The sequence below is a fragment of the Theropithecus gelada genome, chromosome 1 (assembly GCF_003255815.1).
Source record: "Theropithecus gelada isolate Dixy chromosome 1, Tgel_1.0, whole genome shotgun sequence".
NCBI classification, from domain to species: domain Eukaryota; kingdom Metazoa; phylum Chordata; class Mammalia; order Primates; family Cercopithecidae; genus Theropithecus; species Theropithecus gelada.
The window spans coordinates 21,250,797-21,267,903 of NC_037668.1; the positions used below are offsets into that span (position 1 = coordinate 21,250,797).

The 17,107-nt window shown below is 43.1% G+C and overlaps 1 protein-coding gene across 1 annotated transcript in view; it reads right to left on the reverse strand.

Moving 5' to 3' along the window:
* GON4L (gon-4 like) overlaps positions 1–17,107 on the reverse strand; it is a 96,646-nt gene that overhangs the window by 31,774 nt on the left and 47,765 nt on the right. The window contains exons 11-15 of the mRNA XM_025378375.1: positions 15,699–15,891; positions 10,717–10,818; positions 1,622–1,662; positions 308–411; positions 169–188 (exon numbers count right to left, since the gene is read on the reverse strand). Of these exons, the coding sequence (XP_025234160.1) occupies positions 169–188; positions 308–411; positions 1,622–1,662; positions 10,717–10,818; positions 15,699–15,891 (460 nt within the window). The remainder of the gene's footprint in view (positions 1–168; positions 189–307; positions 412–1,621; positions 1,663–10,716; positions 10,819–15,698; positions 15,892–17,107) is intronic.

The window sequence follows — 17,107 nt, forward strand, 5'->3', positions numbered from 1 at the left end:
GTAGTTTGTGTGTCTGGCCACATAAATTCCTACATACCTCTCCAGCACCACTCACCTGGAGAAGTGGATATGGATGCCAGCTACTGTTTTTTCTCCCTTCCCAAACAGATACAGCTTGGCCTACAGCTGCACTGCCCCATACCAAGGAGACTTCACCTGACACCTAACTCCTGACAGGGCTCTGCATCCTTACATCAGTAACAGAAGTTGGTTGGGGATGAAAAATTGTTAACTGCAACTTTTGAAAACCTTTTCAGAAATAAACTTTTCCTCTATTCCAAATCTCAAGGTCTTTCAACTAGCCTACCGTAGAGCTTGAGGAGTGTTAAAGTTAGGTCGAGGCTCAGCCACACGCTCCTCCTCTTCTGGGCCGTCATCTTCCATGTTGGAGAATCCCATCTCATCTTGGAACTGTGGGCAAAGGGAAGGGAGGGTTTTCCTGGGGAATGGGTCTCGAATGTTGCTCCAGTATTGGGAAGGAAGAGTGAAAACTACAGATTACAAGACTTTAATAATGCTGGCACCCAGAAAGAGCCAATGTCAGAACCTTCTCACTTCAGGACTCCCACAAACCCACACTTAGGATGGCTATTATGCCAAGAAAGAAGTCATTCAACCAGTCAACTCGTAACAGTAAGGACAGAGCATGGATAACTCAAAATTATCAATCTCTCTCTTTTTTTTTTTTTTGAGACGGAGTCTTACAGTCTTGCTCTATCGCCCAGGCTGGAGTGCAGTGGCACGATCTGGGCTTACTGCAACCTCCACCTCCCAGCATTTTCCTGCCTCAGCCTCTGCAGTAACTGTGACTACAGGTGCCTGCCACCATGCCTAATATTTGTACTTTTAATAGAGACAAGGCTTGATCATGTTGGCCAGGCTGGTCTCAAACTCCTGACCTCAGATGATCCACCCGCTGTGGCCTCCCAAAGTGCTGGGATTACAGGCGTGAGCCACCACACCCAGCCTCAAAATGATCAATCTCTTAAAGAGAAATACCTTTTGAGACAAATTTAAGAAAAAGGTAATTATTTGTGCACAAAGTAGTTTAAAACTAGTTGACAATCTTTAAGGACACACCAAATGACAGTAGGGGAAGTCATCAAAAATTTTCAAGGGGCCAGGCATGCTGGCTCATACCTATAATTCCAGCACTTTGGGAGGCCCAATGCAGGAAAATTGCTTGAGCCCAGAAGTTCCATAACAGCCTGGGCAATGTGGTAAGACCCTGTCTCTACAAATAAAATAATTAGCTGGGTGTGTTGGTATGTCCCAGCTACTCACGAGGCTTAGACAGAGGACTCCTTAAGCCTAGAAGGTCAAGGCTGCTGTGAGCTGTAATTTCACTACTGCACTTTAGCTTGGGTGACGGAGTGAAACCCCCCTCAAAAAAAAAGAAGTTTCAAGGAAAATGTTAGTAAGAACAACATACATGTATATAATCAAGAGTCTAGCAGTTAGAAAAATTCCCTTGTCATTATGTTCTTTCCCAGGTAGACTAAAAGTAGAATTGGTTCAGTCAGACCCCTCTCCTAGAAGGAGCATCACAGAGACCAAATGACACATCTTGCTGGAGAACTGACTTACAATCCCATGTTCTCACTTGAGAATCATTACTCACAGTTTCAAACAGCTCTTCCATCAGCTCATTTACTTCCTTTTCTGCAAGAAAGCCAAACAGTATGTTGTTGGTATAAATTAGATTTTAAAATAAGGAAGAATTCCAGGAAGACAATGTATAATGTTTTCAACAAGGAATGACAAATTCTTCATATCTATCCTTCCTTTTTTTGAGATGGGTCTCGCTATGTCACTCAGGCTGGAGCTCAGTGGCGCGATCTCGGCTCACTGCAACCTCTGCATCCCCTCCCCGGTCCAATCGATCCTCCCACCTCAGCTCCCCAAGCAGCTGGGACCACAGACGCATGCCGCCACACCCAGCTAAGTTTTGTATATTTTGTAGAGATGAGGTTTCACCAGGCTGGTCTCGAACTCCTGAGCTCAAGCGATCAGCCCAACTCGGCCTCCCAAAATGGTGGGATTACAGGCGTGAGCCACTATGACTGGCTATCCTTCCTTCATTTATTCAAAAACATTTATCGAGGCCGGGTGCGGTGGCTCACGCCTGTAATCCCACCACTTTGGGAGGCTCTCTACTAAAAATACAAAAAATTAGCCGGCCATGGTGGTGGGTGCCTGTAGTCCCAGCTACTTGGGAAGCTGAGGCAGGAGAACGGCTTGAACCCAGGAGGTGGAGCTTGCAGTGAGCTGAGATTGCACCACTGCACTCCAGCTTGGGCGATAGAGCAAGACCCTGTCTAAAAAAAAAAAAACAAAACAACAACAACAAAAAGCATTTATGGAGCACTACGCTTTTTAGATGCTTGGGATATATGAGTGAATGAGAGAGGAGACAGAGATCTATTCGCATGAAGCTTAAATTCTAAAAGGAAGAAGACAGGAAAAAATGTGAGCTAGACGATTTTATAATTAGATGGCCTATCCAAATCCACACAGTACTGAATGGAATCAAGAGACGAGTCTCCTAGCCTGGGTAAAATGTTGAAACCATATCTCTACAAAAAAATTTAGCTGGGCTTGGTGGTGCACACCTGCAGTCCCAGCTACTCAAGAGGCTGAGGTGAGAGAATCTCGAGTCCAGGAGGCAGAGGCTGCAGTGTGGCTGAGATCATGCCCCTGCATTCCAGCCTAGGTGACAGAGCAAGATACTGTCTAAAAAAAAAGAGACAGAGAGAAAGACAAGTTTCCAACAGGGTTTTATAGGACGCTGTCTTTGGATCTGAACTATTCAAGAACTCCATCAGTGACTTAAAAGACCCAGAGAACATACTTAACAAATCTGTAGATGATGTAAAGCTGAAAGGGACTGCCAATCCAACTGATGGAAAATTCAAAATTATATTTTCTCAAATCAACTGGATGGAACATATAGGGATAAATTTAAAGTTCCATGTTTAAGAATGTTTTTGTTTTTGTTTTTGTTTTAAATAGAGACAGCATCTTGCTATGTTGCCCAGGCTGGTCTCAAACTCCTTAGTTCCAGTGATCCTCCCACCTTGGCCTCCCTAAGTGTTGGGATTACAGGTGTGAGCCATGGTGCCCAGTCCTACAGTTAAGAGTTTTAAAGATCAGTTTATTAACTACATGAAAAGGTGACGTGGCTTAAAAATAATGTGAAAAAGACCTGAAAGTTTTGGTTGGTACAAAAATCTGAGGTAAAAAAAAAAAAAAAAAGTTTTGGTTGACATCAAGTTCAAGAAGACACAGCTGCTCCAAAATAGGGCTCATAACCAACAAGGCAAACATATCACTGAACTAGAGCAGAGTCTAACACTATGTCTGCAAGACTGTGAACAATTTTATAAAGGCCCTTCTTAGGAGGACATTAAAAAAATTAAGATCCAGGCCAGGGGTGGTGGCTCACGCCTCTAATTCCAGCACTTCAGGAGGCCGAGGCAGGCAGATCACCTGAGGTTAGGAGTTCGATACCAGTCTGACCAACATGGTGAAACCCCGCCTCTACTAAAAATACAACAATTAGCCAGGCATGGTGGCACACACCTGGAATCCCAGCTACTCGGGAGGCTGAGGCAGGAGACTCACTTGAACCCAGGAGGTGGAGGCTGCACTGAGCCAATAAGCACTAATGCACTCCAGCCTGGGCAACAGGGCGAGACTCCATCTCAAAAATAAATAAATAAATAGATAAATTAGTCGGGCATGGTTGCACATTCCTGTAATCCCAGCTACTTGGGAGGCTGAGGCACAAGAATCACTTAAACCCGGGAGGCAGAGGCTACGCTGACTGGAGATCATACCACTGCACTCTAGCTTGGGAGACAGAGTGAGACTCTGTCTCAAACACGAAAAAAAAAAACAAAAACAAAAACAAAATCAATTAAGTAATTTAATTTTTTTTTTAATTTTTTTTTTTTGAGACTGAGTCTCACTCTTGTCACCCAGGCTGGAGTGCAGTGGCGCGATCTCAGCTCACTGCAACCTCCACCGTCGGGCTTCAAGCAATTCTCATTCACCATGCCTGGCTAATTTTTTGTAGTTTTAGTAGCGACAGTGTTTCACTATGTTGCCCAGGCTGGTCTTGAACTCCTGACCTCAAGTGATCTGCCTGCCTCAGTGTCCCAAAGTGCTGGGATTACAGGCGTGCGCCACCATGCCCAGCCAACAAAAAAAATTAAAATCCAAATGTTGCTGAGGATGTAGAGCAAATGGAACTCTAATGAGAACGTAAAATGGAAAGCCACTTTGGAAAATGGTCTGGCAATTTCTCATAAAACTAAACATACCTATCCCGTGATCCAGTGATTTATCTCCTATATAGCTGACCCAAGAGAAATGAAATACGCCTTTTCTAATTCATAAGTGGGGACAAATGAGAGACAGAAATGAAGCATTTCCACAAAGACTTGCACAAAATAGTTCAGACCAGCTTTATTCAACATTACCCAAAATTAAAAACAGCCCAGATGATCAACACAAAAATAGATAATCTGTAGTATATTTACACAATGAAATTATAGTCAACAATAAAAGGGAACAAACTAATGACACATGCAACAGAAATGAATCTCAAAAATATTATGCTGAGTGAAAGAAGCCATACATACACACAAAGCACATCCTATATGATTCCATTTATGTGAGGTTCTAAAACTGGCAAATTTAACCTGTGATTAAGAAAAAAAAATCAAAACAGTGGTTGCCTCTGAGGGGATGGTGTCGGGATTGACTTGGAAGGGGCATGAAACTTTCTGGGGTGAGGATTCTATATCCTGATAGGGATTTGGGTCACACAGGTATACACATGTCAAAATTCATTAAATGGTACACTTAAGATGTGTGTGATACACTGTGTGTAAAATCACCTATAAAAAGAAGTCATAAACAAATATCGAGCTCTAGTTCATTATATGCGTGCTGAAGTGGTTAAAAGTGAAGTATAGGCTCATGCCTGTAATCGCAGCACTTTGGGAGGCAGAGGTGGGCGGATCACGAGGTCAGGAGTTCGAGACCAGCCTGGCCAAGATGGTGAAACCCCGTCTCTACTAAAAATACAAAAATTAGACAGACATGGTGGTGCGAGCCTGTAATCCCAGCTACTCTGGAGGCTGACGCAGGAGAATTTCTTGAACCTGGGAGGCGGAGGTTGCAGTGAGCCGAGATCGTGCCACTGCACTCCAGAGTGAGACTCTGTCTCCAAAAAAAAAAAAAATGACATATAGTCAGGTGCCACTGTGTCATTGTGCACGCTTGTAATCTCAGCTGGTCAGGAGGTTGAGCTGGGAGGATCACTAGACTGCAAGAGTTCAAGACCAACCCATGCAACACAGACCTCGTTTGAATTAAAAAAAAAAAAGGTGAAGTATAATTTACTCTGAAATGCATTTGAAAACTAAGATGCATCCACAGACGGACAGGGAGATGGACAGCTGCATGATAAGGCAAATAAAGTCATCCCTCAGTATATGTGGAGATTGGTTCCAGGAGCCCATGGATACCAAAATCTGAGGATACTCAAGTCTCTTATACAAAAATGGTGTAGTATTTGCATATAATCTATACACATCCTCCTGTATACCTTATCTCTAGATTACTTATCACCTAATACAATGTAAATGCTACGTAAATAGTTGTTATACCGTACTATTTTTTACTTATTTATTTGAGACAAGCTCTCACTCTGTCACCCAGGCTGGAGTGCAGTGGCAGTGGTGTAATCACAGCTCACTGCAACCTTGAACTTGTGGGCTCAAGGGATCCTCCTGACTCTGTCTCCCGAGTAGCTGGGACTACAAGCACACACCACTGCACCCAGATAATTTTTAAACTTTCTGTAGAGATGGGGTCTCAGTATGTTGCCCAGGCTGATCTCAAACTCCTGTGCTCAAGCGATCCTCTTGCCTCAGCCTCCCACAGTGCTGGGATTACAGATGTTAGCCACTATGCCCAGCCGGTATTATTTTCTGCTGTTGCATTTTTTTTTTTCCCAGAATATTTTCAAGGTTGACTGAATCTGTAGATGTGAAACCTGCACATATGAAAGGCCCACAGTTTATATTAAACCTATCGAAAATTTGGCCAGGCATGGTGGCTCATGCCTGTAATCCCAGCACTTTGGGAGGCCGAGGTGGGTGGATCATGAGGTCAGGAGATGGAGACCATCCTGGCCAACATGCTGAAACCCCATCTCCACTAAAAATACAAAAATTAGCTGGGCATGGTGGCGCGTCACTATAATCCCAGCTACTCGGGAGGCTGAGGCAGGAGATTCGCTTGAACCAGGGAGTCGGAGGTTGCAGTGAGCCAAGATGGCGCCACGGCACTCCAGCCTGGAGACAGAGCAAGACTCCATCTCAAAAAAAATAAAAAAACTATAGAAAGTAGGAGGTGAGGCTGGGCATGGTGGCTCACGCCCATAATCCCAGCACTTTCAGAGGCCGAGACAGGCAGATCACCTGAGGTCAGGAGTTCGAGACGAGCCTGGCCAACCAACATGGTGAAACCCCTTCTCTACTAAAAACACAAAAATTAGCCGGGTATGGTGGCAGGGGCTTTTAATCCCAGCTACTCAGGAGGCTGGGGCAGGAGAACCACTTGAACCTGGGAGGTGGAGGTTGCAGTGAGCCGAGATCACACCATTGCACTCTAGCCTGGGGAACAAGGGTGAGACTTCATCTCAAAAAAAAAAAAAAAAGTTGGTGGTGAGTACACGAATGTTAGCTGTATAATTTTCAACTTCTCTATATATATTTTTAAATTTCATAATAAGATGTAACAGAGGAAAAGTTTAAAGAAAATAAATGCTAGAAGAGTAACATGCGTGGTGAGAGGTTTGGACACCAAGGCTTTGGAGAAGAAGAAACCTCGCAGAAGAAACTTGAAACTTTCCTATGTTTTGCATAGGAAAAAAAAAACCAACAACTACTTAAGAAACGTCTTTTAATATGGTACAGTTGGGGATAAATTGCTTTTTTTAACAGCAAAAGACAAATAGGAGACCGGGTGCAGTGGCTCATGACTGTAATCCCAGAACTTTGGGAAGCCGAGGCAGGTGGATCACCCGAGGTCAGGAGTTCAAGACCAGCCTGGCCAACCTGGTGAAACCCTGTCTCTACTAAAAATATAAAAATTAGCTGGGCATGGTGGCGGGTGCCTGTAATCCCAGCTACTCGGGAGGCTGAGGCAGGAGAAACACTTGAACCCAGGAGGCGGAGTTTGCAGTGAGCTGAGATCACACCACTGCACTCCAGCCTGGGCAACAACAGCAAAACTCCATCTCAAAAGAAAATAAAAAAATAAAGACAAATAGGAGGAATGTAAGAGGATTGATCTTCTTGCTTTGCATTCAAATTTGCGTTCAATAAGGAAAGTATCTGAATTTCCATTCAGATTTGGGTTCAGTAAGAAAAGTATTAATTGAGGAGGTGTTCAAGTTTACAATACACTATCAGCAGAATCGTTGAGCTCCCTGTCACTGAAAGTATACAAACAGAGACTAAAAAGGCCACCTCAGAGGAAGTGTAAACAAATTCTCGGCCGGGCGCGGTGGCTCAAGCCTGTAATCCCAGCACTTTGGGAGGCCAAGACGGGTGGATCACGAGATCAGGAGATCGAGGCCATCCTGGCGAACACGGTGAAACCCCATCTCTACTAAAAAATACAAAAAACTAGCCGGGTGAGGTGGCGGGCGCCTATAGTCCCAGCTACTCGGGAGGCTGAGGCAGGAGAATGGCGTGAACCCGGGAGGCGGAGCTTGCAGTGAGCCGAGATCACGCCACTGCACTCCAGACTAGGAGAGCGAGCGAGACTCTGTCTCAAATAAATAAGTAAATAAATAAATAAATAAATAAATAAAAAGATCTGCTTTTGTGCTTTAAGCAGATGTTTCTTTACTTGCATATGACACTGTTGACCATTCTGTCCTTCTTGAAAGACTCTTTTTTTTTGAAACAGGTCTTGCTCTGACCCAGGTTGGAGTACAGTGTTATGATCTCTGCTCACTACAGTCTCCACTTCCTGGGTTCAAGTGATCCTCCCACCTCAGCTTCCCAAGTAGCTGGGACTATGGGCGTGCACCACCACGACTGACTAATTTTTATTTTATTTTTAAAATTTTTTTATAGAAACAATGTCTCACTATCTTACTCAGGCTGGTCTTGAAATCCTGGGCTCATGCGATCCTTCTGCCTCGGCCTCCCAAGTGCTGGGATTATAGACATGAGCCACTGTGCCCTAGCCAAAAGACTCTTCCTTTGGTTTCTACAACACTAGATTTTTCTAGGTTATTCTTGTACTTTCCTAGATTCTCCTTTCAGTTTTCTCAAAGTCTAAATTCTATATTTTCTCTAATTCTTGGTGCTTTCCTTTCAATGCTTCCACTATCCTTGTCATAATATATCAAAATAAATGAAAGATCTTCACAAAGGAAATGGTATTCTAATCTTAAAATCAAGGTGAAAGGCACAATAAAGCAATAAAATAAAATGTAAGTTCTAAAGGATTGTATTTACATATAATTCTCTTTACACAAAGAACTGCATTAATTAGGTATATCTTGGATGTTTATAAAGCTCTCTGCCTCCTAGTCTTTTGCTATTAAAAAAAGCAATTTATCGCCGGGCGCGGTGGCTCAAGCCTGTAATCCCAGCACTTTGGGAGGCCGAGACGGGTGGATCACGAGGTCAGGAGATCGAGACCATCCTGGCTAACACGGTGAAACCCCGTCTCTACTAAAAATACAAAAAACTAGCCGGGCGAGGTGGCGGGTGCCTGTAGTCCCAGCTACTCGGGAGGCTGAGGCAGGAGAATGGCATGAACCCGGGAGGCGGAGCTTGCAGTGAGCCGAGATCTGGCCACTGCACTCCAGCCTGGGTGACAGAGCAAGACTCCGTCTCAAAAAAAAAAAAAAAAAAGCAATTTATCCCCAACTGTACCATATTAAAAGATGTTTCTGAAGTTTTTTTTTTTTTTCCTGTGCAAAACATAGGAAAGTTTCAAGTTTCTATAAAGCTCTCTGCTTTATAAACATCCAAGATAGACGTTAACCTGGTCAAGAGCCAGTAACTTACCTTCTCAATGTCATGTATATTATTCCAGTACAGGGTCATGCATACATGCAACAAAAATCAATGGCTTATGAAATATATTTTCTATTTTTCTCTCTCCCCATAGGTAGAATTTCTTCAGGATGAAATATATGTTTTCTATGCTTGACACACTAGCCAATTACATAATTTTTTTTTTTGAGTCAGGGTCTCCCTCTGCCACCAAGGCTGGAGTGCAGTGGCACCATCATAGTTTGCTGAATCCTTGACCTCCTGGGCTGAAGCAATCCTCCTGCCCCAGCCTCCTGAGTAGCTGGGACTACAGGTATGTGCTAATACATTTGGCTAATTTCTTAAATTTTTAGTAGAGACAAAGTTTCTCTATGTTGCCTATGCCGGTCTCAAACTCCTGAGCTCAAGCAATCTTCCTGCCCCAGCCTCCCAAAGTGCTAGGATTACAGGTGTAAGCTACCACGTCTAGCTCAATAATATAATTTTTTATACAAATAATTCAAGCCAAGTTATCATAATTGTTTTCCATACCTCCAGTCTTGTTCACTTGACCTAACAAATAAATACATGAAACTGGTATTAAATCAAAGTGATCTTTCTAAAATCCGAATCAGTTCCTACTGATTTACTCCTTAAAGCTCGTTTTTGTTTTTTGTTTTTTTTCAGGCGGAGACTCGCTCTGTCGCCCAGGCTGGAGTGTACTGGCGTGATCTCAGCTCACTGCAACCTCTCCTGCCTGGGTTCAAGCAACTTTTCAGCCTCAGCCTCCCGAGTATCTAGAATTACAGGCACCTACTACCATGCCTGGCTAATTCTTGTATTTTTAGTAGAGACAGGGTTTTGCCAGGTTGTCCAGGCTGGTATTGAACTCCTGACCTCAGGTGATCTGCCTGCCTCCACCTCCCAAAGTGCTGGGATTACAGGCATGAGACACCATGCCCGCCCTTAAACTTCGTTTTGAGAGCTTAATGATCCTCCATGATGTAAACACTACCTAATTTTATCTACCACTTCTCTATCTTTTCACTCATATACCACCACCAAAGTACTTACTATTTTCCAAACATACTTTTTTGATGTTTTACAATTCTGTGGTTTGCAGATGCTCTTCTATTTGCAATATTCCTCTCTGTCCCTATTCACCAAATTTCTATTCCTCCTTCAAAACTAAGATAAAAAACCATTTCATTCTGCAAATTCTTTCCTAAGTTCTCCTATCCTAGTCCATATCACACACTAGGAGATGACACCCTCTTTTAGATCATTATTATACCTTATGTAAAACCTGTTACAGCATTTATCACTTTGTATTGTAACTTTTTCTGTTTCTATCACCCTACTAGGCTGAACTCCTAAAGCACAGATGCCATGTCTTATTCATCTTGCACAATCCCTGCCAAACAGTAAAGAATCAATACATGACTGTGGGATATATGAATGAACAACTGATGGGCTTTCTGAATATATACCTAAATTAAAGAATCAGATAAACAAATGGGTAAAGGAAACTTAAATGTCTTAACATGGATAAGCTGCAAACTTCACCACTAAAAATCTACAAAGTAAACAAAGGCAGCTGCAAAGCAGTCAAGAGCAGGACTTATAATAAACACAGACTCACTGGTGATTCTCACTGCCCGGTCAGTCCGGAAATCCTCTGTGTCTGGTTCATCAAGGTCTTCCAGGAAATTATATTCTGGATCATCATCATCATCTGCTTCATCTAGAGAAAAAAGTGTTTCATGCTTATTCCCAACTTTGTTCTCAAACTTCTAAGAATCTGTTCCAATAAAGCACATTTCTTCTTCTTTTTTTTGAGACAGGGTCTCACTCTGTCGCCCAGGCTGGAGTGCAGCTCACTGCAACCTCCCCCTCCCAGGCGCAAGTGATCCTCCCACCTCAGCCTCCTGAGTAGCTGGGACCGCAGGCAAATGCCACCATGCCCAGCTAATTTTGTGTAGTATATTCCATGAAAATAATACTTTCTGTAAAAGCTACTTGTACAATGAAGCTGACAGTGAAAAAAGGAATGGCCCAAATTCCCAACAGTTAGAGAATGACTATATAATTATAATTTCTTAGTATAAAATAGTACAGGTTGAGCATTCCAAATCCAAAACTCCAAAATCTGAAACTTTGTGTGTGCAAATATGACTCTCAAGGGAAATAGCCACTGGAGCATTTCAGATTTCAAATTTTCTTTTTCCTTTTTTTTGAGACAGGGTCTCACTCCGTCACCCAGGCCAGAGTGCAGTGGCATGATCATGGCTCACTGCAGCCTTGACTGCCCAGGCTCAGGCGATTGTCACACCTCAGCCTCCCAAGTAGCTGGGATTACAGGCACATGCCACCATGCCCAACTAATTTTTGTTATTTTCAGTAGAGACAGGATTTTGCTATGTTGACCAGGCTGGTCTTGAACTCCTGGGTTCAAGCGATCTGAATGCCTCGGCCTCCCAAAATGCTGAGATTACAGCATAAGCCACTGTATCCCGCCCAGATTTCAAATTTTCAAATTTGGTATGCTTATCTGTTAAGTATAATACTACATATATTCTAATATCTGAAAAAATCTGAAAGTCAAAACATTTCTGGTGCTGAGCATTTTGGATGATGGTGATACTCAACATGTATACATATAAAATGTGAATATGTAACCATTCTATAAATGTTCAATACACGTATGACAAAAGTAAAATACATACATAATAATCATAAGCATGAAAAATTATATCCTTACAATAAGAATCATAACTAAAAATACACAAAAATAATAAACATTTGTTAGAATAATAGAAACATGAGTGTTTTTCTCCCTTTTAATAGTCTTTTTTCTTTTCTTTTTTTTTTTTTTGACATGGAGTCTCGCTCTGTCACCCAGGCTGGAGTGCAGTGGCACTATCTTGGCTCGCTGCAAACTCTGCCTCCCAGGTTCGAGCAATTCTCCTGCCTCAGCCTACCAAGTAGCTGGGATTACAGACGCCCGCCACCATGCCCATCTGAAGAAAGAAAATAAAAAAAGTAGAAATGAGGTCTCACTGTGTTTCCCAGGCTGGTCTCGACTTCCTGGCCTCAAGCAATCCTCGTACCTTGGCTTCCCGTAGTACTGGGATTACAGGCATGAGTCACCACACCTGGACTATCTTTTCTAAATGTTTGAGAAAAGTTCTAAATTTAAATTTAGAACTAAAATTTAATTATTCTTATCCCCACATTAATGTGGAAAACTAAAAAGTAACTACACATTGAAACTCTCACAGATGCATATCAAACTATTATCAGTGGTCCCTCTGGGAAATGAAACTTGAACCTTGGTGTCAAACGCCTTGGAAAGGACTGGTAGGAAAATGAAGTGTCAATAAATAAACTCTAAGAGACAAACCCCAAAAAAATCATATTAAAAATTTCACGTATGTACATACATACATTTTTCTTGGGGGGAAGGCTTCAATTGTTTTATTTTTGTAATATTTGATTTCTTCATACCAAACATATTATTCTTACAGTTTTAACAGTGAAAAAAGAGAAAACTCTGGAAAGAATACATCCTACAGAACCCAGCATATAGAGTATATCATGTCACTTCTATTCAGATGCCTCCTCTCCTCCCTGTCACTGTTTTCAAAAATCTTTCCAAGGTCCATTCCAATTACCAGCTCCTTCATGTAGCTGTCTCTGATCATCCTAAACAAAAGTTACCCTGTCCTCTTCTAAAACCTTACAACAGCATTTACGCCACTTTGATGGTATATCTGAGTTTATTCAACAGCTTCATTCATTTACAATGTATTGGCTGAGCGCAGTGGCTCACTCCTGTAATCTCAGCACTTTGGGAGGCAGAGGTAGGAGGATCGCTTGAGCGCAGGAGTTTGAGATCAGCCTGGGCAACATGGCAAAACCCCAACTCTACAAAAAATACAAAAATTGGCCGGGCATGATGGCACAAGCCTGTATTCCCAACTATTCAGGAGGCTGAGGTGGGAGAATTGCTTGCGCCGAGGAGGTCAAGGCTGCAATGAGCTGAGATCTCACCACTGCACACCAGCCTGTGTGACAGAGTGAGACCCAGTCTCACACACACACACACAAAAACAAATACAATGTATTGTGAACCTAACAATGGGCCAGGCACCCTGTCATTCATACAGCTTTTATTCCATGACCAAATGATTATGCTCCTTTATCCCTCACAGATTCTAGCACAATGCCTTGTATAAAGAAAGTACTCAAACATTTGCCAAATGATATACAATGTAATTATTAATAGTATCATAAGGTACACTCAAGGACTTGTTATTTTCTTTCATTCACTTATCCTGACTTACTCCTAGCATTACCTACCCAACCATTTACTCAGTCTATTTTTTTTTTTTTGAGATAGAGTCTTGCTCTGTTGCTAGGCTGGAGTGCGGTGGTGTTATCTCAGCTCACTTCAACCTCTGCCTACCAGGTTCAAGTGATGCTCCTGCCTCAGCCGACTGAGTAGCTGGGACTACAGGCATGCGCCACCACACCCAGCTAATTTCTGTATTTTTATTAGAGACGGGGTTTCACCATGTTGGCCAGGATGGTCTCAATCTCTTGACCTTGTGATCCGCCCACCTCGGCCTCCCAAAGTGCTGGGATTATAGGCGTGAGCCACCACACCTGGCCTACTTAGTCTGTTTCCATCCATGCTGAACAGTCTCCCTATTAATCCCATGCAACACCAAGAGACTGGGCATGAGATCAAACCAAGCCGATCTGACTTGTTCCCCTGGATTTTATAAGTGAAGCTTGTAGGGGAGAGTCCTGAAGTGTAGACAAAGCAAAAAGTAATCATGGAGTGCTTATGAACAGAGTTCTAACCTTGTAGAAAAATAAATGTGAGAAGGGAGCTGAGTGACAAAAGGAAGTAAAATAGAGAGGAAAGGGGGATCCTAACAGTCCCTCAGTTCCACTGCTGATTTACTACACTTCCAAAGTCTGGTTTCATTTCATCCCAGCAAGATAGAGTTAGGATTCTTTCACTTCATCATGAAGACCCTTAACTAACATGATGTTCTTTTGGTAAATCATTGAACCCTAATGAAATCATATATAAAATTTTGAATGGGCCAGGCACAGTGCCTCATGCCTGTAATCCTAGCTCTTTGGGAGGCCGAGGTGGGAGGATCTCTTGAGGCAAGAGTTTAAGACCAGCGTGAGCAACATTTCTCTACAGAAATTTTTTTTTTTTTTTTGAGACGGAGCCTTGCTCGTCGCCCTGGATGGAGTGCAGTGGCACGATCTTGGCTCACTGCAAGCTCCACCTCCTGGGTTCATGCCATTCTCCTGCCTCAACCTCCAGAGTAGCTGGGACTATAGTTGCCCGCCACCACGCCCGGCTAATTTTTTTTGTATTTTTAGTAGAGACGGGGTTTCACCATGTTAGCCAGGATGGTCTTGATCTCCTGACCTCGTGATCTGCCCGCCTCGGCCTCCCAAAGTGCTGGGATTACAGGCGTGAGCCAACGTGCCCGGCCCAGAAATTTTTCTAAAAATTAGCCAGGCAAGGTACTGCATGTCTGTAATCTCAGCTACTTGGGAGGCTGAGACCTGAGGAGTATCTCTTGAGGCCAGGAGTTTAAGGCTACAGTGAGCTATGGTCACACCACTGTGAACCACCCTGGGCAACACCCTGTTTTGGGACGGTGTCTCAAAAACAAAAGACAACAACAAAACTATGTATGCATGTATGTTTCAAGGGATTCAAATCTCAGCATTCAACAATCTTAGGATTCAAGATTCCTTACCCAGAAAAAAAAAAAAAAAAGAAAGAAAGAAATGTTAAGAACTGGCCCAGGATGGCCGGGCGCGGTGGCTCAAGCCTGTAATCCCAGCACTTTGGGAGGCCGAGACGGGTGGATCACGAGGTCAGGAGATCGAGACCATCCTGGTGAACACGGTGAAACCCCGTCTCTACTAAAAAAATACAAAAAAACTAGTGGGGCGAGGTGGCGGGCGCCTGTGGTCCCAGCTACTCGGGAGGCTGAGGCAGGAGAATGGCGTAAGCCCGGGAGGCGGAGCTTGCAGTGAGCCGAGATCGCGCCACTGCACTCCAGCCTGGGCGACAGAGCGAGACTCCGTCTCAAAAAAAAAAAAAAAAAAAAAGAACTGGCCCAGGCATGGTGGCTCATGCCTATAATTCTGGCATTCAGGAGGCCAAGGTAGGAGGATTGCTTGAGGTCAGGAGTTTGGGAACAGCCTGGGCAACATAGTGAGACCTCGTTTCTACAAAAAAAAAAAAAGTCAGGCACAGTGGCATGTGCCTGTAGTTCCAGCTACTCAGTGGGGTAAAGCAGAGGATTGCTTGAGCCCAGGAGGTCAACGCTGCAATGAACTGTGACTGCAACACTGCACTCAGCCTGGGTGACAGAGTGAGACCCTATCTCATGAAAAAAAAAAAAAAAAAGAAAGAAAGAAAGAAAAAGAAAAATGAACTACTGATTTAAGATAAATTATCAGTTAAATATAAATTAAATCAATTAACCCAAACCATTCCATTCTATACCCTTCCAAATAATAAAAATTTTACAACAGATAATGGACACTATATATAATAAATCACAAACCAAAACTTACCTTCATTCCCCACATCATCATTCATAAGTCCCCCTAGCCACATCTTCCAGTCCTCATCATCTGCTGTATTGGGGTCATACATATCTGGAGTGATGTCTGGAGCTTGGAGCTCTGCCTCTAGTTGGCCCAGGGGAACATCTTTCAGGGGCATCTTAGAACGCGTTCGAAATGCAATGAGACTGTCATCCATGGACTGGACAATGAAGAAAGAAAAACAAGTCACTGAGTGAGTGATGTTTCCAAACCTCATCATCACTCCTTTTCTTCTCATCCTAGCTTAAGTAACAGGATCTTTCCTCTAAACAATTTGGATTTATTATTGCTTGAGAAACTTTAAGAAACACGACATAAAAAAGAAATAAAATAAAATAAATGACATCAGTTTGAAACCAACATTTTATGAAAATTTGTAACAGCTTTATTGAGATATAATTCACATACCATAAATTTCACCCTTTTAAAGTACATAACTGAATGGATTTTCATATATTCACAGAGTTATACAACCATCACCCTTATCTAATTTCAGAACATTTCATTACCCCCAAAAGAAACCCCATCCATTAGTAATCGCTTCCCTTTGCCCCTCCTCCCAGCCCCGTTAAGCATTAATCTATTTTCTGTCTCTATGGATTTGTTTATGCTGGACGTTTCACTTAGATGGAATCATACAATGTGTGGCCTGTCTCTGGCCGCTTTCAGTTAGCATAATGCATTCAAATCCCACCCTGTTGTAGTATCTATCAATACTTTTTTTTTTTTTGAGACGGAGTCTTGCTTTGTTGCCCGGGCTAGAATGTAATGGTGTCATCTCGGCTCACTGCAACCTCTGCCTCTTGGGTTCAAGCGATTCTCCTGCCTCAGCCTCCCAAGTAGTTGGGAATTACAGGCGCCGGCCACCACATCCAACTAATTTTTGTATTTTTAGTAGAGATGGGGTGTCACCATGTTGAGCAAGCTGGTCTCGAACTCCTGACCTCAGGTGATCGGCCCGCCTCAGCCTCCCAAAGTGTTTGGATTACAGTTGTGAGCCACCGTGCCTGGACATTTTTTTTTTTTTTTTCCTTAAGAGATAGGGTCTCGATCTGTTATCCAAGCTAGAGCACTGGCACAATCAGAGCTGACTGCAGCTTCAAACTCCTGGGCTCAAGCAATTCTCCTGCCTCAGTCTCCCAAGTAGCTGGGACTACAGGCATGCACTACCATGCTCAGCTAATTTTTTTTTTTTTTTAGATGGAGTCGTGCTCTGTCGCCCCTTCTGGAGTACAGTGGTACGATCTCGGATCACTGCAACCTCCATCTCCCAGGTTCGGGCGATTCTCCTGCCTCGGCCTCCCGAATAGCTGGGACTACAGGCATGTGCCACCACACCTGGCTAACTTTTGTACTTTTAGTAGAAATGGGGTTTC